General features: G+C 35.0%; 1 protein-coding gene across 1 annotated transcript in view; it reads left to right on the top strand.

Moving 5' to 3' along the window:
• Positions 1-25988, top strand: part of TBPH (TAR DNA-binding protein-43 homolog) — a 70785-nt gene that overhangs the window by 28355 nt on the left and 16442 nt on the right. The window contains exons 3-4 of the mRNA XM_089090841.1: positions 14308-14477; positions 18093-18233. Coding sequence (XP_088946967.1) covers positions 14308-14477; positions 18093-18233 — 311 coding nt within the window. The remainder of the gene's footprint in view (positions 1-14307; positions 14478-18092; positions 18234-25988) is intronic.

The raw sequence follows: 25988 nt of genomic DNA, 5'->3' as shown, positions 1-25988 counted from the left end.
TAAATGGGAAAAAATTGATTTCATAATCTTTGTATTGAACTATGGCCTCTTTTGTTGCATAGAAAGAGTGCTAGCAATGGAAGAACTAAATATTTCTGATTGAATAAGGCTTATCACAAATTTTTGAGATCGTCGGTTTAACCCAATTACTTATGAAAAACGGGCCCTTAAAAAATTTATGGCAGCGGGGAGTTTTGAATTACCAAAAAAAGCTGATTTCATTCAGAAAAGGGTTTTCCTTTCTTGATCTTAGGGGAACTCAAATTGTTCGGTAATTGGTTATGCTGAATTTATTCCTTGGAACGAAGGGAGGTTACGGAGTAAATACCCTTATCCCTAGTTACCCCTGGCTGATTTGAAAAACATTGAAAAGTTCTAATATTGGACCCAAAAAGGTACTTGTTGAAGCGTGGCATGTAAAATCTCCCTTTGAATAACTCCTCTCTTACTTTACTGCAAATACCTGTTTGATACCATTACTTCTTGAAAAAAATAAATTTAAATTGTGTATCTGATTTCAAAAAAATTAATTCTAATATAATTGCAAAAAGTGAAATGAATATCCCATTCTGGGATTTTCAGGATATAATAGATTGGATTTGCAAGTTCGCAAAGATTGCACCCCCTATTCCGGCTGTTTTCTCCATTCGCATAATCTTCTTATGCTTTTAACTTCCAACCAATCAATCTATTGTAGACTCAGAGAATCAAATAGGAAAACGTACACTTCTAAGTAGATGGTAGACACACAAGGCAGTGCCACTAAGTAGAAAGAAACTAGTTCTAAGCTGTTTACCGTCAATGTAGCTGATATTTAAACTTTATCCTAACAATTGTTTCATCTTTGATATCAACATAAAATAGATTCGTCAATTCATGAAAATAAGTTTCTGCGAGGGGGGGAATACTTTTTTTAAATCTAGGGGAAGACAGTTCGTCTTTTGTTTTTATTTTTTCAATGAAAATACTAAAAAGAAAACATTTTTCAATGAAAATACCTAAGAAAAAAGTTACCTTTCAAAATCCACAGGGGGGAGTGGGGGGGGGGTACATTTTTACTGTTGTAATATGATGACAACATATTTTTTAAAGGAAACGGAATATACTACAGGCTCATAAATTGGGGTTGAATGCATGAATGATTTGTCATAATAAATATTTGCTTTAAGAATTAATATATGTATATCTTACGAAAAACTAACTCCCTTTCCATCATGAAAAAAATAGGAAATTCATGAGAAAATATCTGAATATGGTGAAGAAAATATAATATACAAACTAAGCGAGTATTTAGGGTTTTTTTTTGATAAAGGTAAAATTCAACTTACGATAAAAACGAGAAAGGTAAAATTTTAATCATATTTAAAAGTCTTAACAGCACAATACATTTAAAGTTCACCCAGGACTTAAGCTGACTTTTATATCTTTGAGTCCTATATTGGCCATATATCCAGAAATACATTTTATGGCCCATTTATCCTGATTTCTATATCTTGTTGCATGTGATTCGTAATTTCCATCCTAGGAGGCGGAGGGCTACCTTGACTGTTCTGCCCTAGGAGTGACGTATGGATGGATGATAGATACTTATCTATCAAGAATGAAAATCAAGTATTTTGCAGGCATCAAGACGTGGCTAATCCGGGTTGAAGCGGTAGCTAGCAACCTAGCAAGAGACGATCACGTCCAATGTTAAGAAGTATAATAACCCATAACTCCTAAAAATAGACTCAGATCAAAACAAAAAGTACACCATTAGAACCGCCTTGTTCGAAACCCTTATATAGGAAATTTATTTTTCCTTGGCTTGAACGACAAGGGAAATATATTGGCTTGAAAATCAAGAAAAGGGGGCAGCCACTACGGCATTCTGCCTAAACTGCATCTTTTTCTTTTTTCTTTTCCACAGATAGCTTGGCAGTGGAACATCGTAGAGAGTTGTTCAATGGCTCTTTTTTTAAGGAAATTACTAGATCTAGTGCCATTTGTAATTATTTTTTTCTTTAATAAAATTAATTTTTTAACTAAAAACTGCATTTTTATGGCCAATCTTGATGAATGACGTCATAATCGTAGGTTGTGACCGTATATGAAGTAATAAGTGAATGCAATATTTATACGCGCTTATCTTTCGACATGATAATATAAGCCATATGTTATGCATCGATATGCATTATAAATGGGGACTATGTAAGTTTCAACGGATGTAGCTGAAACCTAGTAAAGATAAAACTATAGCACGTAGTGAGTAAAAATAAGATAATACAAGCATCTTTTGAAATGTTGCTTATCTGGGGTATTGTGCCATACTGAGGATCGTTTCTTACGATTCCAACATAGGAAAAGCCATAGGCTTTTTTCTGATTGTAATCCGTGTTGCAAAAAAAGAGCAATGCAATTGCTAGTTTAAAATTTTCCATTAAAAGATGATCATTGGAATAACAAACCATTGAATACATCGGACTTAGTTGGCTACTTGATTGTTTAATGTTCGTCTCTTACTATTTCAAAAAAGGAAAAGCAGTATTTTTTCTGTTTGTAATCCGGGTTTCAAAAAAAGAGCAATGCAATAGCTAGTTTAAAATTTTACATTAAAAGATGATAATTGGAATAACAAACCATTGGATACATCGGACTTAGTTAGCTACTTGATTGTTTAAGGTTCGTCTCGTACTATTTCAAAAAAGAAAAAGTCGTAGTCTTTTTTCTGTATGTAATCAGTACATAAAGGATCGATACTATAAATGGGAATTTTGTAGGTATCACCGGTATCACGATTTTATTTATAAATGATTTACAAACTGAAAGAAATCGACCCCGGGTGGGCTTCAACCACCAACCTTTCGGTTAACGCCGATCGTGCTAGCCACTTGCACCACGACACCACTAATTATAGTTGTAAAATTAACAATATGATCTGTTTAAATAGAAAATAAAACTGGGATAAAACCAAAACTAGAATGGCCAAGAAAAATAAAACAAAATACTTTACTTTGTCTAGAAGCAATCAAACAGTTCGTGGTAACCACTGTATGAAGATAATTAACAGTAAGTTCACCGCAGACGATTTCTGGCTCTTCATTCTCGGTGCGTACAAACAGCTCCTCTCACATACTTTTTCATTAGCAGGTTACTAATGTTAGTATGTGCCAGCGGTCCAGTTACCGGGGAACACGTATTGTGGCAGAAACTTTCTCAAAATGCCTTTGAACCCAACTCGAGACTTCGAAACCTACTTGTAATTCCTAAAAACATCAAATAATAACATTGCACTTCTAATTGCCGATTTTCATATATGTATTGAAACATATTAATTTAAAATTAGTGTTCCAACGTTGAAGCCAAGTTTCGCGTTCAAGAGAACTCTGACTTGTCTACCCATGAAAAGATCTAATATCCCTTATGTTTTTACGTTCTCCGGAGCACTCGCACCTCGGTCCAGGTTTTTATAATGGGTGAGACTGGGAACGATCATACTGTCTATTATTTATATACTGTGGTGGTAACGAACTGTATAGTAAGAGCGACTCTTCTCAATAGTAACCGAAACTCTAAAAACGGAATTTTAGTATCAATTGATACATCCAAAGAATTGGATTTTTATGCTGATTTTAAATATTTAAGTTTCATCAAGTTTAGTCTCACCTATAAAAAGTTACGAGCCTGTGAAAATTTGCCCTATTTTCGAAAAAAGGGAAAATACCCCTTAAAAGTCATAGAATCTTAATGAAATCACACCATCAGATTCAGCGTATTAGAAAACCTTGTTGTAGAGGTTTCAAGGTCCTATCTGCAAAAATGTGGAATTTTGTATTTTCGGCCAGAAGAAAGATAACGGATGCGTGTTTATTTGCCCCTCTTTTTTTACCAGGGGTGATCGTATCAACCCATTGGTCCTAGAATGTCGTGAGAGGGCTTACTTAAACGGATATTACAAGTTCTAGTGCCTTTTTTTAATAGTAAAAAAAATAGAATCACTTCTTACAAAAAAACTGCATTTTTGATGTCTTTTCATACTACAGTCTTTTCAAAGATATTTGAATTTTGAAACAATTATTGCATTAAAAGACGATCATCGAAATAACAAACCATTGCGTACATTGGACTTAGTTAGCTATGTGATTGTTTGAGGTTCGTCTCTTACTGTTTCAAAGAACAAAAAGCTGTAGGCTTTTTTCTGTTTGTAATCAGGTTTATTTTGTTACATAAGAATGAACGTGTTAAAAGGCCTGACAAGTGGGTTGCTTTTTGTGATTTCACTTACAGTAGTTACGTTAGGATTTGATTATAGTCTCGGGAAACTAATTTGGGACATCAGGCAAAAAATTGAAGCTTTAACAAAAAAGGGTAGAAGTTTTTATTGCAATCCACTTAACCTAAAAAAGCAAACTATATCTTCTTATTCTTTTTGTGTTGAAGAGGTGGATCTTCCAAAAACAAACATTCCTGTTATACTCTCTAATTTAAGTATATCTAACAAAAAGAAATGAGGAAAGAGCGAAATATATGAAAAAAAGACTTTAAAAGATATCCTAGATAGTTCTATAATTAGTGAGGATCTCCAAAAGAAACAGCACAAAATATTTATAGCATGGTGTCTGGAAGTTGAAGCTATGAAGAGTCATCTGTATATCGCTATCGTAAAAGAGCCCCGATAAACCAACATTTTAGAGACAAAAAAGTCATGTAAAGAAGAAGCAAATCCCCAAAGTAATTTCTGTTGTATCTGAGGAGCCTGGTTCCAGTTCAGATGAATATAAATACCAACCTCGCATTAGGATATGGACATGAATTCGGGTTGCAGCGGTAGCTAGCAACCTAGTAAGAGACGATCACGCCCCATAGTAAAAAATGAAAAAGGTTATAACTCCTAAAATTAACATCAGTTAAAAAAAAACAAAAAAACGAAGTACACTTTTAGAACTGCCTTGTCTGAAACCCCTATTTAGGAAACTTATCGTCCCTAGGCTTGAACAACAAGGGAAATACACTGGCTTGAAAATCAAGAATAGGGGCTCTAACCACAATATTCTGCATATACGGCATCTTTTTTTTTTCTCAGTTAGCGGGGCATTGTAAAATCGTCGAGAGCTGTTTAATGCCTCGTTTTAAAGGAAATTGATAGGGTTGAACACCTTTTGTAATTAAAAAAAGCTTATTTTAAAGACAAAAAGGTCATGTAAAGAAGAAGCAAAGCCCCAAAGTAATTTATGTTGTATCTGAGGAGCCTGGTTCCAGCTCAGATGAATATAAATACCAACCTCGCATTAGGATATGGACATGAATTCGGGTTGCAGCGGTAGCTAGCAACCTAGTAAGAGACGATCACGCCCCGTAGTAAAAAATGAAAAAGGTCATAACTCCTAAAATTAACATCAGTTAAAAAAAAAAACCTAGTACACTATTAGAACTGCCTTGTCTGAAACCCCTATTTAGGAAACTCATCGTCCCTAGGCTTGAACAACAAGGGAAATACACTGGCTTGAAAATCAAGAGTAGGAGCTGTAACCACAATATTCTGCATATACGGCATCGTTTTTTTTCTCAGTTAGCGGGGCATTGTAAAATCGTCGAGAGCTGTTTAATGGCTTATTTTAAAGGAAATTGATAGGGTTGAACACCTTTTGTAATTAAAAAAAGTTTATTTTAATATAAAATAAAGTTTTTTCGAAAAAACTGCATTTTCATGACCAATATTGATGAATGACGTAATAATCGTAGGTATTTAATCATCATAACAGAGAGCTGTGTAATGGCTCATTTTAATCAGTTTTGCAGCAGTAGCTGCCAACCTAGTAAGAAACGATCACGTCCAATACTAAGAAATATAATAACTCACAACTCAGACCAAACAAGAAGTACACTGTTAGAACCGCCCTGTCCGAAATCCCTATACAGAAAATTTACCGTCCCTTGACTTGAACAACAGGGGAAATATATTGGCTTTGAAAATCAAGAAAAGTGGCTACGACCAGGATATTTTACATCGAGGGCATCTTTTTTTTTCTACGCAGCTAGCGGGGCACTGGAACATCATAGAGAGTTATTGAATGGCTCATTCTAAAGGAAATGGATGTATTTAAAAACCTTGTCTAATTTACAAAAATGGTTTTTGAAATAGAATCAATTTCTTGCGAAAAACTGTATTTTCATGTGCAAGATTTATGAATGACGTCATAATCTTAGCTTGTATAACCATATATGGCGTAAAAGTAAATACAATATAATAATGTTAGCTATAATTACATCAGTACAGAATCGCAATGTTATTATGGAAACTGCAAAAATATTTATGGTGTCTGAGCAATAATATTAATTTTAATTCAAACTACAAAAATACCTTAAAGTTTAAAAATTTGTTTCGTTTTTGTTCGATTTAATTAACGAAAGTTTTAGTCCCTGTCCCACTTCAAAGTTATAATTGTCTCCTGGAATCAAACTTTTTTTTGGCTCATCTGGGTTTCAGCGGTAGCTAGCAGCCTAGTAAGAGACGATCACGAAATAGGTCATAACTCCTAAAACTAGAATCAGATAAAATCCAGGTTGCAGCGGTAGTTTGCAACCTAGTAAGAGACGATCACGCCTCATAGTAAAAAATGAAATAGGTGATAACTCCTAAAACTACGATCATATCTAAAAACGTAGTACACTATTAGAACCGCTTTGTCTGAAACCTCTGTATAGAAAATTTGATGTCTCTTGCCTTGAACAACAAGGAAAATATACTGGCTTGAAAATCAAGAAAAGTGGCTGCAACCACAATATTCTGAATATACGGCATCTTTTTTCTCTTTCTTTTCCACAGATAGCAGGGCACTGGAACATCGTAAGGAGCTGTTTAATGGCTCATTTTAAAGGAAAAAACTTTTATATGAGGTTAAAAACTTTTTGTCATTAATATAAGTTATTTTTTATACTAAAATCAATTTTTTACGAAAAACTGCATTTTTCTATGACACTGTAGTAGCTTAAGTTATTATTATATCAGTTTTTTGTTACATCTATTTGGTTTTGTAATTAACAAAAAAAATATATAAAACAAAATCAATATTTTTACAAAGATTATATCCGGGTTGCAGCGGTAGCTAGCAACCTAGTAAGAGACGATCATGTCCAATGTTAAGAAATATAAAAACCCATAACTCCTAAAGAAAGAGTCAGATCAAAACAAAAAGTACACCATTAGAACCACTTTGTCCAAGAGCCCTATATATGAAATTCTCTGTTCCTTGGCTTGAACAGCAAGGGAAATATTTTGGCTTGAAAATTAAGAAAAGTGACAGCTACTACAGCGTTCTGCCTAAACAGTATCTTTTTTTTCAAAACAGATAGCTTGGCCCTGGAAAATCGTAGTGAGTTGTTCAATGGCTCATTTTAAAGGAAATTAATGGGGTTAAAAACCTTCTGTAATTTTTAAAACATAATTAATTTTTCCACTAAAAACTGCATTTTTGATGTCTTTTCATACTGAAGTCTTTTCAAAGATATTTCATTTTTGAAGCAATCAGACAGTTCGTGGTAAAGTTATATTAAAACTTTACGTTCCATAGATAGCTTGGCACTGGAACATCGTAGAGAGTTGTTCAATGGCTCATTTTAAAGGAAACTAATGGGGTTAAAAATTATATTACAGAATGAACTTTGTCCCGCATCAATGGAGGTATTAGTTATAACCCATAGTAATTGATTATATAAAACATCCGTAAGGTCATAGTTTTGTTAAAACTATGACGTGAGTAGAAAAACACTACGTTATGACGTTACCTCTGATGAAATTGATTATGACATTATAACTATGACGTAAATAGTAAAACATTATATTATGACGTTACCTCTAATGACATCGGTTATGACGTCAGGATCCGAGTTACAGCAGTAGCTATCCGGGTTGCAGCGATAGCTAGCAACTTAGTAAGAGACGATCACGGCCGTTAGTAAAAACTGCAATAACTCATAAAAATAATCCTAAAAACACATAACTCCTAAAACTACGGTCAGATCCAAACAAAAAATACATCATTAGGACTGCCTTTTCCAAAACCCTTTAATAAAAAACTTACCGTCCCTTTGCTTGAACAACAAAGAAAATATATTGGCTTGAAAATCAAGAAAAGTGGCTGCAACCACAATATTCTGCATATACAAGATCTTTTTTTTCTCTTCTTCTTATAGCGAGTCACTGAAAACATCGTATATTTCCCTTTTTGTTCAAGCCAAGGGGCTATAAGTTTCCTAACTAGCTGTTTCTCACAAGGCGGTTCTAATAGTGTACTTCGTTTTTTGATAAGATTCTAGTTCTAGGAGTTAAGACCTATTTCATTTTTTACTATGGGGCGTGATCATCTCTTACTAGGTTACTAGCTACCGCTGCAACTCGGATTCACGTCCATATCCTAATGTGAGGTTGGCATTTATATTCATCTGAACTGGAACTAGACTCCTCGGATACAACAGAAATGGCTTTGGGGCTTTGCTTCTTCTTAACATGACCTTTTTTGTCTTTAACATGTTGGTTTACCGGGGCTCTTTTACGAAAGTGACATACAGATGACTCTTCACAGCTTGAACTTTCAGATACCATGCTATAAATTTTTTTGTTTTTTTTCTTTTGGAGATCCTCACTAATTGTAGAACTATCTAGGATATCTTCTAGAGTCTGTTTGACTGTTCTTTTCATAGGTTTCGCTCTTTTCTCATTTCCTTTTTTGGAAGTATTTAGATTAGAAAGTATAATAGGAATATTTGCTTTTGGAAGATCCACCTCTTCAACGCAAAAAGATTCAGAAGATATAGTTTGCTTTTTTAGGTTAAGTGGATTGCGGACAATTTTTCTACCCTTATTTGTTACAGCTTCAAATTTTTGCCTGATGTCCCAAATTAGTTCCCCGAGACTATAATCAAATCCTGACATAACTACTGTAAGTGAAATCCCGAAAAGCAACCCGCTTGCCAGACCTTTTAACACGTTCATTCTTAACAAGTGTATTTTATTCATAACTACTTGACTGACACGATATATGATGAACTATATCGATCCTTTATTAAATTTCTTAAGATTCGTATCTAGTACCAATAACGTAACAAAAAATAAAACTAATTTTTAAATTTTCAGGTATTTTGTTAGCTTGAATGAAAAGATTAAAATTATTGCTCAGATATCATAAATATTTTTGCAGTTTACATAATAACTTTAGCGATATTAAACTGAAAAATAAATATATAAAAGAAACTGAATTTTTTGGTCTGGAAATATATATTAAATTTCACGTTGGGTAGTTAGAACCTAACCAAAAATAAGACTAATTTTAAAATTATAAGGTATTTTTCTAGCTTGAATTGAAAGATTCAATCTATTGCTCGGATACCATAGATGTTTTTGCAGTTTACACAAGCTGCAAAGAACGCATAAGGACAAAGTTAAAATTACATTCAGAAGTCCAAAAAGATGCCAACAATGCAGGCTGATCTTTGTAAATTGAGAAACATTTTACGAATGTTTTACTGGGATTACGAAAAATATTCAAATTACAGATTAAAATTCTCACTGAAAGAGCGCATTTTGTTGAAAAGTCGGCTAGAAATGCTTTGGCAAAGCTTCATAGTAATATCCAAAAGAAATGTTGTATGTTTAATGAAAAGCCTCCAAGGTATGGACCGGCAACTGTGGAATAGTTTACAGATGTAATGGGAAATATTAAACATCACTGTGAATATACGAAGCCATAATTGTCCTTTACTTAGTTTCAGCTTTATTCGATGATCGAGCCTTTATGTACTAACTACATCCAACGACTATGACGTCATTGATCAATATTGTGCATAAAAAATTAAGTTTTCTGTAAAAATTATTTCTATTAAAAAAAAAAATTTAAAATGGCACTAGGTCTAGAGATTTCCTTTAAAATGAGCCATTGAACAACTCTCTACGATGTTCCAGTTCCAAGCTATCTGTGGAAAAGAAAAAAAGATGCTGTTTGGGCAGAATGCTGTAGTAGCTGTCACTTTTCTTCATTTTCAAGCCAACATATTTCCCTTGCTGTTAAAATCAAATGACAGAAATTTTCCTATATAGGGGTTTTGGACAAGGCAGTTCTAATGGTATACTTTTTGTTTTAATCTGACCTTTTTTTAGGAGTTATGGGGTTTTTATATTTCTTAACATTGGACGTGATCGTCTCTTACTAGGTTGCTAGCTACCGCTGCAACAGGGATGATTACAAAAAGGGAAAAGCCTACGGATTTTTCTTCTTTGAAATAGTAAGAGACGAACCTCGAACAATCAAGTAGCCAACTTAAGTCCAATGTATGCAATGGTTTGGTATTCCAATAATCGTCTTTCAATATATAAATGTTCTTCTAATGATCGTCTTTTAATATAATTTCAATACTTCGTTTACTATGGTTCTTTAATGTAACATCAATCTTTAACATGAAATATGCAGTTTTTCATAGAAAAATTAATTCTATTTTAAAAATTATTTGTTTTAATTACAAAAGGTTTTTAACCCCATTAATTTCCTTTAAAATGAGCCATTGAACAACTTTCTACGATGCTCCAATGCCAAGCTATCTGTGGAGAAAAAAAGAGAAAAAAAAGATGCCGTTTAGGCAGTTGCTGTAGTAGCTGCCACTTTTCTTGATTTTCAAGCAATAATATTTCCCTTGCTGTTCAAGACAAATGACAGAAAGTTTCCTATATATGGGTTTTGGACAAGGCAGTTCTAATGGTATACTTTTTGTTTTGATCTGACATTTTTTTTAGGAGCTATGGGTTTTTATATTTCTTAACATTGGACGTAATCGTCTCTTACTAGGTTGATAGCTACCGCTGCAACACGGATGATTACAAACAGGAAAAGGCCTACGGCCTTTTCTTCTTTGAAATAGTAAAAGATGAACCTCGAACAATCAAGTAGCTAACTATGTCCAATGTATGCAATGGTTTGGTATTCCAATAATCGTCTTTCAATATATAAGTGTTCTTCTAATGATCGTCTTATAATATAATAAGTAGGCTGACTATTGACAATGACTACAAAACTATCAATGTTAAGAAGTTTTTCAGGCTGAATATCTGCATTTGCTTGCACATCACCAGGTAGATATACTATTCTACCCTTAAGAGCGTCAACAAGTTCTGATCTAGGTCTCTTCAACGCATTTACTTCCCCTAATCTGACAATCGTAATACAAGGCATTACAAATCGAATAATTGCCATTTCCAAATTATTTAGATACTTTATACATTCCGGTGCACAGTCGATATGAAGGTTATTAAATACTGTTCGGACATTCTCCTGACTTTTCAACATTTTCCCAGCACTGTAATCACAGACAGAGAATGAATCTATGACATCCTCTTTCCAACCTGTACAACGAATCAGCTGTTCTCTGTCATCTTTGGGTATGTCCTGTTGGAGGTGTTTTAAAAACGTGGCCAACATTACATCAAAACCTTTCCTATTTGAAAGGGATCCTAAACTCTTCAATTGGCATTTTGTCTTTATCTGCTCGCAACTGTCAAAATGGGATATTCTCAGCAGGTAAGATTTGAACCATTTGTCCTATGACATCCTCTTTCCAACCTGTACAATGAATCAGCTGTTCTCTGTCATCTTTGGGTATGTCCTGTTGGAGGTGTTTTAAAACCATGGCCAACATTACATCAAAACCTTTCCTATTTGAAAGGGATCCTAAACTCTTCAATTGGCATTTTTTCTTTATCTGCTCGCAACTGTCAAAATGGGATATTCTCAGCAGGTAAGATTTGAACCATTTGTGAAGTACTCAGTTCATGTCGAAAGATTTTTAAGAAGAACCATGTGATCAACCATGTCAAAAGCCTTAGAGAAGATTAAGAAAATACCTAGGACGCAGAGACCTTTGTCTAGATTAATGTGGACAAACTCAGTAGCATCAGTGAAAGCCTACAAGGTTGAGAGATAAGGCTGGAAACCATACTGAGAGAAGGGAGCTTCCAGAAGCAGACTTGATACTAAATACAAAAGAAGATAGTCTTCTATAAACAATGTTTTCGAGGATTTCTGACACCATAGAAAGAAGAAAAATCGGTCCGTAATTTGAGACCAATTAGGCATCTTCTTTTTTATGTATTGGGATAACTTTGGCTACCTTGAAAATTAAAAAAAAAAACAATCTAATGTAAGGAATAGGTTGATCGGATGCACTTTGTGCTCTGAAACCAAAGTATTTTTTTGTGGGAGGAGGGAGGGGGTTGCATTTAAATCATGGAGATATGCTGACTGACTATCAGACAGATTAGACGCTATATTGGCAACTTCATTTAAGTCAAAAACAAAACAAAAAAGTAGGACTGATCTGTTAGGGGAGTGCTTTTTGCCGGTTGGTCAGGTGAGACAACTACAGAAGGCATGGTTGTCAAATACCTAATAAAAGATTTGGCATCGCACTCCTTTTCTATGTGGCCTCCGTCAGGATTCTGAAAAAATGGTGGCGAAGACAACTTGCTTTTCTTGGGAGAGAGCTTCATTAATGACGGTCCTTACTTTACATGCATTTTCTCGACACTCTTGAATTTCTTTTACAAAATACTGCTTCTTTGCAGACCTCAAATAATTATTTAAAAAATTATATATTGCGTATATCTAACCAAATGATCCGTATTGCAACTCTGACAGGACAACCTGAATAGATATGACTTCAAGTTTCATTAAGTTTAGTCTTACCCATCAAAGGTTACGAGCCTGAGGAAATTTGCCTGATTTTCGAAAAAAAAGGGGGAGACACCCTCTAAAAGTAATAGAATCTTAATGAAAATCACATGATTAGATTCAGCATATCAGATAACCCTACTGTAGAGGTTTCAAGTTCCTATAGACAAACTCGTTTTCTAATAAAATCACCTATACATGATATTTGATCGAGAAGATTACAAAAATATCAATGGGAAATGGAGGGTTGTTTGTAAAAAAGGCAAACTGTGTCACACTTTGAAAAACTATCCTAAGCCTCTATTATCAACGATTACACACTTCTATTATTCGTAACTGGACTGAAGGAATGTTCAAGGTCGAGTTTCCTTGTAACAACCAGCGTCTGACGCAAAGTGATATCCCACCAGAGCATTGCGTAACCTTCCTGGGTAGATGGTATGCTGTATATCCTTACAGTTCACATGCTTACAGTAATTGATTTTCTGAGATTCATGTTTCAGTTAGACCAATGAAGTCAAATTGACAAGCATTACCAGCTAATAAGTAAGACACTAGGGACTCACATTTGTCTCTAATTTAAAGCAGAAAACCTAAGCAGTCACCGGTGTACTCAAAACTAATAAAGTTAGGACTAATACCAGCTTGACTGAAAACAGCAGAATTAATAAGAGGAAACTTTTCAAAAAGTACAAATCTGCATCATTCATCACTAAATAACATTGGTAATAGCAAAATTAGTAGGCTTTAACTGTACCAACATACATGGTTGGGTAGAGCACCCTAGGGTATTAACCTTACTGGTGTCATTGAGTCTTGGTTACATTTCCAGTTGGTAACTTATAAAGGATATTCCCATTTATCGACCACCCATTTCTCATTACCAACTTTTGTTTAGCATAAGACAGCAGTTCCAAACGTAATCTTATTAAGGTCTCAGATATCTCTACACCATGTCCTTTTAAGTTTTTATTTCGGCGTAACTGCAGCCGACGAATGCAGTGGTTAATAAAGCCTATTACAATAGGTCTTATTCAAGTATTGGTTGAAACCCTTCTAATTCTCTTAGCTAAGACTAAACCGGAATGTGTGAGCGCAATCCCAGGAAATTCTACACTACACAATGAGAAGAACTATGAATCAGCCGTCTTCTTTTACTTCAAATACTGTAATCTGGTTACGGATGCTTGTTTTTTCAACCTGATCATTCAGTTGGGAGAGGTCAAGCGGAATAGGTTTTACAGTTTATAATTTAAATCGATTTTGTATTTTACAATAATTTATAAAACAAAGTATTTTTAAATTCACAAAACAATTAACTAAAGGAAACATATAAAAAAATTAATATTTAACTAAAGAATATCCAAGAACTACAAAAGATATACGTTTTTAGGGGGGAGAGAGTACCTTTTTATGCATAAAAAAATATTCTACGCGAGTCAGAATCCCCTGGTTTCGCCATTTCCTGGAAAAAGTAACTGAATTCTGAATAAACCCTGTTTTGCTCTAACAGTGAAAAAAATTTCTAGTGCTTTGGAAAAGGGAATAAACAATATAGCCTTCATGTTTTGATCCTATCAGTTGTAGATTATGATTCTGTTCTTTTCTTTCATAGAGAATAAGAGAAAGTGTGATGATCACGTGGATAATTCAACCGCGAAGACGAAACGAATGGAAATGCGAATAAAGTGTTCAGACCTTATTGTTCTTGGCTTGCCTTGGAAGACAACTGAACAAGATCTTAGAAGCTATTTTGAACCCTTTGGCGAAGTCCTTATGGCACAAGTATTAATTTTCATTGACTCTTTTTATTTGATATACTAAGTCGAAATTGATAAATTTCGAAACTGATAAATTGAAATTGACAAATTGAATAAATTGAAGTCAAGATTTGACGTTAAACCTGTAAATGAAAAGAAGCACAGCACATAGTACGCAACGTACGTTAATTTACATCGAACATTCATGAGAAAAGTCATTATTACACAACTCGGGAAACTTTAAAAATTCGATATAAAAATTACTACTTGTGGTAAGAAAAGCATGCCTGAGCCGATTTGGCCATTGGGTAGCGTTGTCATAGACTGATGACATTATTTTACTGAGCTTTTATTCTGAAGCTAATTAATGTTCTTCGTCGGGTAGGGTCTCCTTCTTTTGTCCGTCAGTGAATAAAAAACCCAGGTAAAATTGAAATTTTGAAATGAATTTTTTTTTTTTCAGATTAAATTTAAAGAAGGTTGTTAAAACTTAAAAGGGACAGAAACCATCCCATATATAAAGCAACTATCTTTCCCTTGAACCTCCGCAGTTTATGCTCAAGTTTTGCTAGTGTTTTCCTTAAGGCATTCTAGGGTGCAACAAGTATAGGCCCTTTGTGATTACAAGCGTTTTTATTGACCGATCGCCTTCCAAAACATCTGAACTGGAAAAATGAACTGCTTAAAAGGATACACAACTAAATGACCCTTTCATGTAGGAAACAATTGATGAAAAACTAAAATTTTTATTGTATAGTTTTTATGTTTCCTGCAATGTTCGTTCCTAAAGTATTGGGATTTCAAAAAGTTGACTTTCCAAGGGAATTGTACAAAATGACCGATAAGTATTGTCTACCAATTGCCTTTGGTGAATTATTTTAAAACTTCAAGAAGAGTCCCCTCTCCCTCAAATTGCATCAACTGCCTGAATCCTTTTCTGGGGGCTCTTATTGGGTGCAGTTAAAGTTTAGCTTCGAGCTTTCTTTTAACTTAAAAAGTGAGGAACTATCCTTGTTTCTAATCCCTATTCTTTATGCAAATGTTAAAATCCTATGGGGAAAGGGGCCAAAGGTAACAACACAGGTCTGGACGTTTTTTTTTTAATGTGGTTCCTCGAGATTCATCCCCGTCCCTCCCTTGTCTGTGCAGATGTCTACAAACTTAATTGTTTTTTTTTTGTTTTTTTTTTTACTCTACATTCAAGGTATCTCCACATTAAGGACGGAAGAGACTGTCATATCTTCAAAGCTCACATTATGGGCTTTGTCCAAATATATTCCTCCAAATAAAGGAAGGTTGGGCGATAGATACCCCCCCCTTCCCTTAAGCATATTGATTTGCAATGCTTTTCCTGAAGGGTAGAACAACTTAGGCCTAACAACGCAAGGTTTAGGCCTAACAATTCAAGGTTTATATCTCCCAGGAAGTTGCGCTACTTCCTCTTTGTAGGTTGTGTGCACCTATGCAATACAATTTATCAATGAACAAATCAATGAAGAATCATATTAAGCTTAAGGTTAATTGTCTAGTGATTCTACAAAAAAAAAGTTCAACGGCATGGACTGGATAAATAATGCCCAAGAACAAATGCGCTACCGTGAAACAGTATGACTGAGGGAACAGAAAGTTTATGTCCATAGCCTTTTGATATTTTTCTATTGATTAGCTGTTGCTCTTCTGGTCACAAGGACACTAGAACTTAGTTACTGCTGGCCACTATTGACTTGGTAGGATCGCGTTAGGGGAAAGCACACACAGAAAAACCCTTACACTTTTCTCTCTTTCTCGAGGAAAAGTTCATTGTTTTCGTAGCTAGGGCGGCTCAATACCTCCGCATTTAGGATCTCAAACATTTTAAATTCGATAATGTAGTTTTAGTCAAGGCCTTATATATTCTAGGACATTGGTATTGCTTTTTAGGCATGAAACTTTCAGTAATAAATGGATGTAGATTTGAGCTAAAATTATTGAGCAAACAAAAGTGAAATCTGTGGAGTGACTTTTTGTGCATCATTTTTTTTTTTTTTTTTCATCCAAAATTTAAATATCTTAGTTCCCTAAGTGCTATTTTTATAGTTTACAAATTTGGCATTAATACTGATAAATTAGTTATAATTATCAGGGGAGGGGGGGGGAGGCAGTGTCACCTGCTTGAAATTTATTGTCCCCTCCCTTAGAAAACTCCTCTGAATTTCATCATTGTAAAAATAAATATCAATGTCCATCAGTAATTAAAGTTTTAAAGTGTGCTCAATTCCTGTAGATGCAGCTGGTTATGTGCGTTTTGTAAACAGATGTTTTTCTATTAAGGCTTTGAGGATAGAAATGTCTTTCAGACAGACGTTCCTTTTGTATACCATTATTAATTTCATCAATAGCTACTATCTGTTTGATATCAAGGCCTAGCAATAAATTGATCACTTTTTTTTTGCTCCGCACCTAAATCATACCCTTTTGTACCCCTGCTGCTGCATGAGAGACTGGAGTTGGAAGGTCAAAATTATAAAAGAATTTTTAGGACCTCTCCCCGTTATACGACGTTTCCCCAGTGATCGCCACACTATGAATGCTTGAATTTTTGACCATATTTTTTCCCATATACATTGTTATATTTTTATTAAATAGATCATATGCAGTCCCCGAGACCGCGAAGACATACGTGTATGCAAATATGTTTCAGAGGTGCTTTGGATTTCTACAAAGAATGGCTTCATATAAAGTATTTTTTCCATTTACTAGTCTGTATTGTCAGGTGGCATTTTGAAGGCCATTCGAAAGTTGGAAAATAATTATGTGGCCTCAACGTCAGTTGACCGCTTCAAAGACAAAGGGCGTATTAGCAAAGTTGTCTAGCACCACGGGAAACTTCCAAAGTAGTCAAAATATTCGAATAATCTCTCGTTAAAATTCTTGTAAAAATTAATAGGGGATCTTGAATGTGTTAACAGTTCGAAAACTAACGACAGGCTAGTTTAAAATAAAGAAATATAATCTTTTATAATTGTTAAACAAAACTTTGTCTATTCAATTTGCCTATAACATAAATAGTGCGTCCCTGTGTCATTAAGGCTTTTAGTCAAAATGGGTACCGCCACAGGGACCTCCCAAATCTGCCAAATTCCTTAAATAATATTTTTTTTAGGTGATTTTTAACGTTTTCCTAGTAGGTATGCTAGGAAGTTTTTAGGGACTGTCCTTTCCCACACTTTAAAAAGAAAATTCTGCTCTGTTTAATCCAAAGAAAGTTAAATTTATACTTTCTATGTTTTCTAAGATTCCCGAGGAATAAGGTATCAGCTTTTAATTTTTTGTCATTTATTTGGCTCGCGTTCTGGCGAAACCGCCTAATGAATTATATGTGGTTTGGTGAGACAAGCTGAAAATTGTATAGTGGACGAGATTGGGCAATGATTTAAGGTATCACATCGCCTTTACCAGAATAATAAACTACTTCATTAATGCTTTCGAGATCTTCAAAAGGAAGCATACCTCCAATGTGGAATAACAACTGGAAGCGAAATCGCTTAGGATCGGGAGCAAAACTGACAGAATATATTCTGTCAACGGTTTTTTCTGATTTTTTAATTCCATATTTGTGTATTGTAAGTGGGGCGAGTTGAATTTTTGTCAATTTTTTCAGGTAAAGAAAGATCCAAAGACTGGCCAATCCAAAGGTTTTGGTTTCATACGATTTGGTTCTTATGATTCACAATTGCGCGTTTTATCACAGCGGCATCTTATCGACGGTAGATGGTGTGATGTGAAAATACCTAATTCAAAGGTTTGTCATTAAAAAACAGCACCAGAAATTCTTGTTATTTCGTTCTTTTAATTTGCCTTTTTTTATTCCACAAGCACGTTGACTTTCCATATTGTAAGCTACTTAAGGTAAGAATGTAAAATGGTCTATACTTTGTTAACTGAGAATAATCACCATTTTGAATCAAGTTTACGTTCCTACGCGTCTTCAGTAAACTAGCTTACCTAGTCAACGTTGTACCTTATTTTTATGCTTAATTGATTAATTAAATCAATCTTTTGTTATTGAATTAATCTGTTCAATTTAATTAGTTAAATATTTTAGAAACATTATTAATGTATAACTTAATAATTAATCCTTTTATTCAGTTACAAATTTATTCAGTTGAGGGAAACTTGATCTCTGGCTAGATAACTTATATCGTAATTGGAAAAGTTATTTAATCAAAATGATTATTGGTTCACACAATTAAAGATGAGTTTTGTGCCCGAAACAGTAAAAATGGACCTCTCTTTAACAAACAAACAACGGATTTTCTCAGTGGCAATTGCAACGAAAATAAAACTTTGATTTTAACAGAATTGTAATTACTGACAATCATTTGGAAATGTGGGGACTTGTGCGCAGGAGGCGTGATCTTGCGTACGGTTGATTGGGGAATTCCTCAATGCAACCAACACTTTGATACTAATAGCCATGAAGAGTCTTCATCTGGAAGCCTGTTTTACAAGATAATTAGTATTTGGGTGACGCATACTGTAATTTTTTCTTTGTAATATTAGTATTTTTAGTAATTAAAGCTTCTTTGCTTCTTAACAAATGAGGCATTAATTAGAACGTCATCATAAAGAATGTATTGAGTACCATTGTGAAACGAATTTCTTGTATTTTTTGCGGGTCAGTTACATATCCATTCTCTAGGCCTAATATCTTCTGTCCAGCAACCTGGTAAATAGCCTGTCCAATAATATTTCGCAAAATACCTCTTGATAGTATTGTTTTTTTACGGCCATATGGGTGACGCTCAAGTAAGTCCGGGTGTGGTGCTTCTGTAGCAAGGGCTAGTGACGCAAGTGGATCCATGATAAGATTCAGCCATAACATTTGTACTGCTTTTAACGGAGGTGTTAGGAAGACACTGGCTCCTACTATTTCTGATATTGATGCTACTACGTTAGCAGTCAATTGAAACTGTAAAAATTTAGAGATGTTGTCGTAAATGTTTCGACCCCACATAACCGCCTTCACTATGCTTGCAAAGTTATCATCTGTAATAATAATATCCGATGCGTTCTTGGCCACTTCTGTCCCGCTTATGCCCATTGCAAATCCTACGTCGGCTTTTTTCAAAGCTGGACTGTCATTAGTTCCGTCACCAGTCACTGCAACTACCTCTCTGCTCTTACTTAGTTTACTATCTATAATTCCTTTGACAAGTGTATACTTGTCGGTAGGAGATGAACGTGCAAGTACACGCAAGTCAGGCCATATTTTATCTAGTAATCTACAAAGTTCCTGTGTTTATTATCCGTAAGACCTCCCTGAGCGATTTCTTGTGGCTGTGGGACACCAGTAAATACATAGAATTGTGAGTTTTTGGAAAAGAAAACATTCAAAAATAAAACAAGATCTCAAAGTAGATAAGGCGTTGCTTCTAGGTTCAAATGTTCTGAAAGCTATCAAATCGAACAGAACACCTCTCCTCCCAACAGGGCAGCTAAAGTCTGTCTATGGTCCCCTAGCACATTTAGCAGAGATCTTATGGATGCTGATAACAACGATATAGCTTTTCGCTCAAAGGAGTTGGATATAGCACGGGCACGACCGAAGCTCTATGAGCCTGAAAGTTGTGAGCCTAACTCTGATTCCCCACCAGATTTTGTTGGGACAATATTTTTTTTCCGATGGTAGTGTACTGATAACGGAAACTTGGGATCTTTTTTTTAATATTGTACACTGAGGACGGTCAAGCGGAGGTTTTGACCGAATTACTTGCATTGTAATTTACGTTTTTCACTGGCTTGTATTATCCTCGTTTCTCGCTTATTTACGTTTTTTTTTCGTTTTGACGTAAGGAGGACACCCGCCCTTAATTCTCACCAAGTTTGAATAGGATCCGAACAATCTATTGCGGTAAATAAGATGACATGATATTAAGAGGCTCATTTTCCCCGATTAGCTCGGATCAAGCACTACCTCTCTAAAAGCTCAGCTAGAACACATTCCTTTTGCTTGCCACCTTCTCATTCATCCATACTAATATCTGTTATTTTTAATTTTGGTTTGATCATTTATAGTAATTTCTGTTTTGTTTAAGTTTGACTTAATTATCACTTTGTTTTTATCCTTTTTTTCCGCTCTACCTTTGATTTAAGTTTGTTGCGAGAAAGTGGTAAGGGTCTAACCTGCACGGTTCTTACAGATATTGAGAATCTCCGGCTGGATTGACAAGTATGATTTTACATTCTGGAACGGTGCGTATAATTCCTGCCTTTGAGTGGAATGAATTTTAAATGAAATCTCCAAAAAAAAGTATTTCCCACCGTATAATTCTTGCATGGGGCTGAATACGATGATAGTTGATTGTTCTTGGGCTAGAGTCTACAATATGAGAGTTGAGGTGAAGTCTTAAAATATATTGGAAGCAAATTACTATTTCGGGTGCTTTTTTTTAGTTAATATAATATCCTCAAACACAATAATATATGGATTTCTAGTAGTTACTACAGCAAAATGGCTGTGGGACTCTCCTCCTGGATAGGAGGATTGAAGTTGGAGTTGCTTGGTAGTAATTATTAATACTTTCTTAAATTGTTAGAAGTCATTAACTATGGCGAACTAGATATAGAAAACTTCATATCTGTTGATAAAATAAAAGTTCAAAATAGGGATAAAATCCTTTTTAATAGACAGTGTATAATAGAATTTCACAAAAAATACCAGATATTTCGGTCACATATGCAGTGACCGTCATCAGTAGTAAAACTGATGAGTTTTACTACTGATGGCGGTCACTGCTTATGTGACAGAAATATCTGGTATTTTTTTGTGAAATTTCGTTACACACTGTCTATTAAAAAGGATTTTATCCCTATTTTGAAATTTATTTTATCGTCATGGAAAGGCAGTGTGGTCTCCGAAATTATCTATGTCATATCTGTTGGTTTTTTCTTCCTGTTTTAAGTTATGATTTGCTGGTATTAATCCGAGCGCAGTAAAGAGTAATTTACTAGGAATTTAGCATGATTTTATAAATTCATGGCGGCTAAGGGTATGGCTTAAATTTTTAGACCATGTTAAGGCGAACCTTAGTCTAAATCTTTTTTTAACAAGCAAAATAGCTGCTGCATCTTTGTCAAACCCATTTCGTATCATTCTATTGTCTGATGAGGTAATAGTTTTCTAACAATTGCGGTAACCTTTATTCTTCTGTCACTATTGGTGCCTTTGTGATTGGGTAGGGATTTTATATTTTTGTCGTTTAAACGACCTATTATGTTCAATCTTCTATTTAGGGCTTGGCGTCATTGCAATACTATCATTGTATTTTTGCTTTTTAAATGTCTGACGTTTTCACATGACAAATATTTTTTCAAAAACTAAGGTTCTGATCGAGTTTTGCCTAAGTTGTGACCTATCTAGGTCATTTTTTCTGGCAAGAAAATATTAGTGTGACAATTTTCAGAAAAATAGATTTATTCAATTGGATTATTGTCCAGGTAAATGAATGTTCAGGCGTTGAACAGCATGACTCTTTCTTTGGATGGTTTTTAGTACCAACTTGTTGACTAACCATCCAGGCAAACGAAAAGCAGGTTGTTCCCGAATGTTACACATGAAAAAGCCTTCGGCTTTTTCTTACTGGGAACTATCTAAGAACGAACTACGTTGTCATCGCTGCTACCCAAGATACCCTTTAAAGTATATTTTCTATAGCCTCGCAGATCTGTTTAACTTTTTTTGGTTGCTTTCATCACTGACTTGACCTTGCAACCTCTTATAATAGTACTAACGTCATTGCAACTAACGTCAACACATAGTTTCACTATAATGTCATTCATAGGTGTAACCTACGATTGTGACGTCATTCATTATCTTGCATACGAAGATGCAGTTTTTTGTCAAAAACTTGATTTTATTTTAAATGTTGTGTTAATTAAAAAAGACAATAGATATAGTGATATCCTATAAAATGAGTCCTTAATCAGCTCGCTATGATGTCCCAGTGCCCCACTAGCAGCGGAGGGAAAAAACAGAACACATCAGTATCCATGCATGAAAGTGATTTTCCTTGTTTTCCAGGCCAAGGGACTGTAAGTTTCCTCTTTACGGTTTTGATAAAGGTGATTATAATAATGTACTTTTTGTTTCGATCCGACGCTATTTTTAGGGGCTTAAGGCTATTTTTCGAAATCCCCTTAAATTTGCTTTCAATTTATTTTTTTATTTTTTTTTTCTCAACCGCAATGATGGGATTCACTTGTCCTTGAGCCACAGTAAACAGTGTGCCAGCTGAAGGGGATTTTTATAGTCTATGCCACAGAGCAACAGACTATGTAAACTTATTCTGCTTGCTCTTTTCTTTTTTTTTTTTTTTTTTTTAGCCTCGCTTCTGCTGTCGAAAGTTCTAAATTGAAGTAAATTCAAATGTAAATTGCTCAAGGTTTGTGATGGTTATAAATGAAACTCAGAGAGGAAAGAAAATAACAAAATGAAAAATAAAATCAAAAGATAAAATCAAACGATTTTGTCAGCCAGTGGCGAAACATGAAGAAGAAGAATTAAGCAAATATTTCGACAAGGACCTCCGCCAAGTCGTCCTCAGTGCTAAACAAAAATGCTAAGCGCTAGGTGGTGGTTACCTAGCCCACTACCCGTATTTTTTCGTAGAATAATAAATAGAACATGTTAACCACAAATAAGGAGTATTTTTCACGGCTTCGAAAGAGTTGCCATCTACTTTTACAAACCATTTGTGTTTTTGATTTCATTTCCTATATCTGGGACAGACAAGGCCGGATCGACAAGGTGTGGGGCCGATTGAAATTCGTTTTGCTGGACCCTTTTTACATATTAAATATTTTCCTAAAACTCAAATTCAGTATATAGAGTACAGTGGCTACGCCGCTGGTCATGGGAACGGCTACACGGCAGGTTTCTATATACTGATTCTCATCGTCACTTGTCTTGTATCCACGCCTGTTGCCCCAATGAAACAGCAGGTTGATTTACATCATCTTTGACTTCTCGCATTTTCCTGTAACCTTTGACATAGTTGTTTGTATCTCGCAATATTTCTCCCAAAAGATCCATCAGATTATGAGAGATCCCATATTTTAAAAGGTATGCAAGGCGCTCTCGGGGTGTAAGAGCTTCGTCGGGGTCTAAAAAGTACCTTTGGCCATATGAAGTTGGTTAAAAATCACCTTCAGGGATATGTGATGGATGTGGCGCTAGATTGATTTTGTGATAAACTACGTTGAAGCTGAAAACATTACGACTATCGATGGTTCGATCATCGCTTACGTTGAATGAATCTAAAGCGAAACATGAGTTCAAGTTCTGCATACGTTTATGGAGCTCTTCAGAGAGCAAGTGACTTCCTAGAACAAGTCAAACCAGTTAATTTGAAAATTGTGAAGGTGGGAATACAATTCGACCAAGCAAGCAACAACGTCCAAATAAATCACTTTGTTGGCTACTTTTTCTGCGGGGAAATAGAGGACGCCACAGTTGTATGTTTTATAGAACTTTGAAGGGTCCCAATGACTGGAAATTAACACTTGCCTCGTTTGTGGCATCTTTTTATGTTTGTACTGGGTTTTGCACCATAGTTTGTTAGTTTCGAAGATTGCGATGTCGCTGTTATTCTAACGTAGTTACACTTTCTTCTTCACTTTTATTTTGGACTCATTCTTATTTTCGCTTTCGCTTGTTTTCTAACAGCACAATTCTTTGTTCTTCACTTTCATTTTTGACATCTTCTGATACTCACCTTTTCGTGTCTGCCAACCACACAATTCTTTGTTCTTCACTTTCACGTTCTGATTCTCCCTGTCACATCTTCTAACCACATATTTCTTTGCTCTTTACTTTCATTTTCGATTCGTTCTGATTCTCGTTGTCGCATGTCTTATAGCCATATTTTGTTTCTGTTCTTCACTTTAGTTTTTGCCTCGTTGTAATTCCAGCTTCTGCTTATCTTTTAACCGCATGTTCCTTTGTTCCTTAATTTTGTTTATCATTACTTTAGACATTTTTCAGCAACCATATATTTTTGTTCTTCACTTTTGTTTTTGACTTGTTTTAAATTTCGCTGCCCTGATCTTTTAATCCTAAATTTCTTTGTCCTTCACTTCCATTTTGACTCATTGTAACTGTCGTTTTCTTAAGTATTTTAACCGGAACTGTTTTTCTTTATTTTCGTTTACTTCAAATATTTTTCAAAGCCCTTTGTCTTAGCTGCTTGGATTGATCTTATCATATTTTATGGTCTAGGTTGTTCATTTTCACCCATCGTGAATTTACATTTCCATTTTACATGGTCCAGTTTGTTCATTTTGAGCAATTGTTAATGTCCTCTAGGTACTATGAAAGCGCTGAAAATACGTTTTGTAAATAGACTCATTATATTTGGTACAATTACTCCAGTTTCTTGTGTGTTTTTACATGCGTCGAACATACTAAAAACGATAGAACGAAGAGGCTGAAATGACTTATTTGTGCTTTTGAAATTTGGTCATAAATATGACGTTACTCATATGAATTTTCGAGAAAAAATTTAAACTTACAGTACATACATGCCTAAAGTACCGGGAGCCCGGCGGTGAAGCCGCCGGCCCCCGGCACGGGGCAGGTTTCTATATATGGATTCTCATTGTCGCTTTTCTTGTAACCGCAGACAATTCGAGCCTTTTCTTAATGTCATGACGTTACCACGAGTTTGATACAGTCACCCTGGGAAAAATACTAATTTTTTGTTAAAGTTGTGACCTATTTAGATAGCTTTTTTCTGGCCAGAAATGTCAATATACCAGTTTTAAGAAGAAAAAAAACTATGTTGCACACTTGGCACGTGGCAGGCTTCTATATATGGATTCTCATTGTCGTTTGTCTTCTAACTGCAGACAATTTAAGCCTTTTCTTGATGTCATGACGTCACCACGGGCTCAATACTGTCACCCTGGGAAAGATACGAATTCTTTCTTAAAGTTGTGACCTATTTAGATCGTTTTTGTGGCCAGAAACGCTAATTTACCAGTTTTAAGAATAAAAAAAACTATGTTGCACACTCGGCACGCGGCAGGCTTCTATATATGGATTCTCATTGTCGCTTGTCTTCTAACCACAGACACTCTGAGCTTTTTCTTGATATCTTGGCGTCACCAAAGGTTTGTTACAGCCACCATGGCAAAAATACGAATTCTTTCTTAAACTTGTGACCTATTTAAATCATTTTAGTGACCAGAAATGTCAATTTGCCAGTTTTAAGGAGAAAAACAACAACTTTGTAGCCGATTTCTAGGCCAGGCACCATCATGGCTACGCGACAGGCTTGTCTATATTGTCTGTTATTGTCACTTTTCTTGTAACCGCAGACAATCTGAGCATCTTCTTGATGTCATGGCGTCATCATAAGCCCGATACAACCACCATGGGAAAAATACAAATTCTTTCTTAAACTTGTGACCTGTTTAGATCGTTTTTGTGGCCAGAAATTTCAATTTACATTTTAGAAAAAAACAAAATATGTTGCCGATTTCGAAGCCGAGCCCC

This window comes from Artemia sp. Qi Xiang Cuo, chromosome 6 (assembly GCF_049724085.1).
Source record: "Artemia sp. Qi Xiang Cuo chromosome 6, ASM4972408v1, whole genome shotgun sequence".
NCBI classification, from domain to species: Eukaryota; Metazoa; Arthropoda; class Branchiopoda; order Anostraca; family Artemiidae; genus Artemia; species Artemia sp. Qi Xiang Cuo.
The sequence above is the reverse complement of the archived record's forward strand: the minus strand, read 5'-3'. Positions and strand labels throughout refer to the sequence as shown.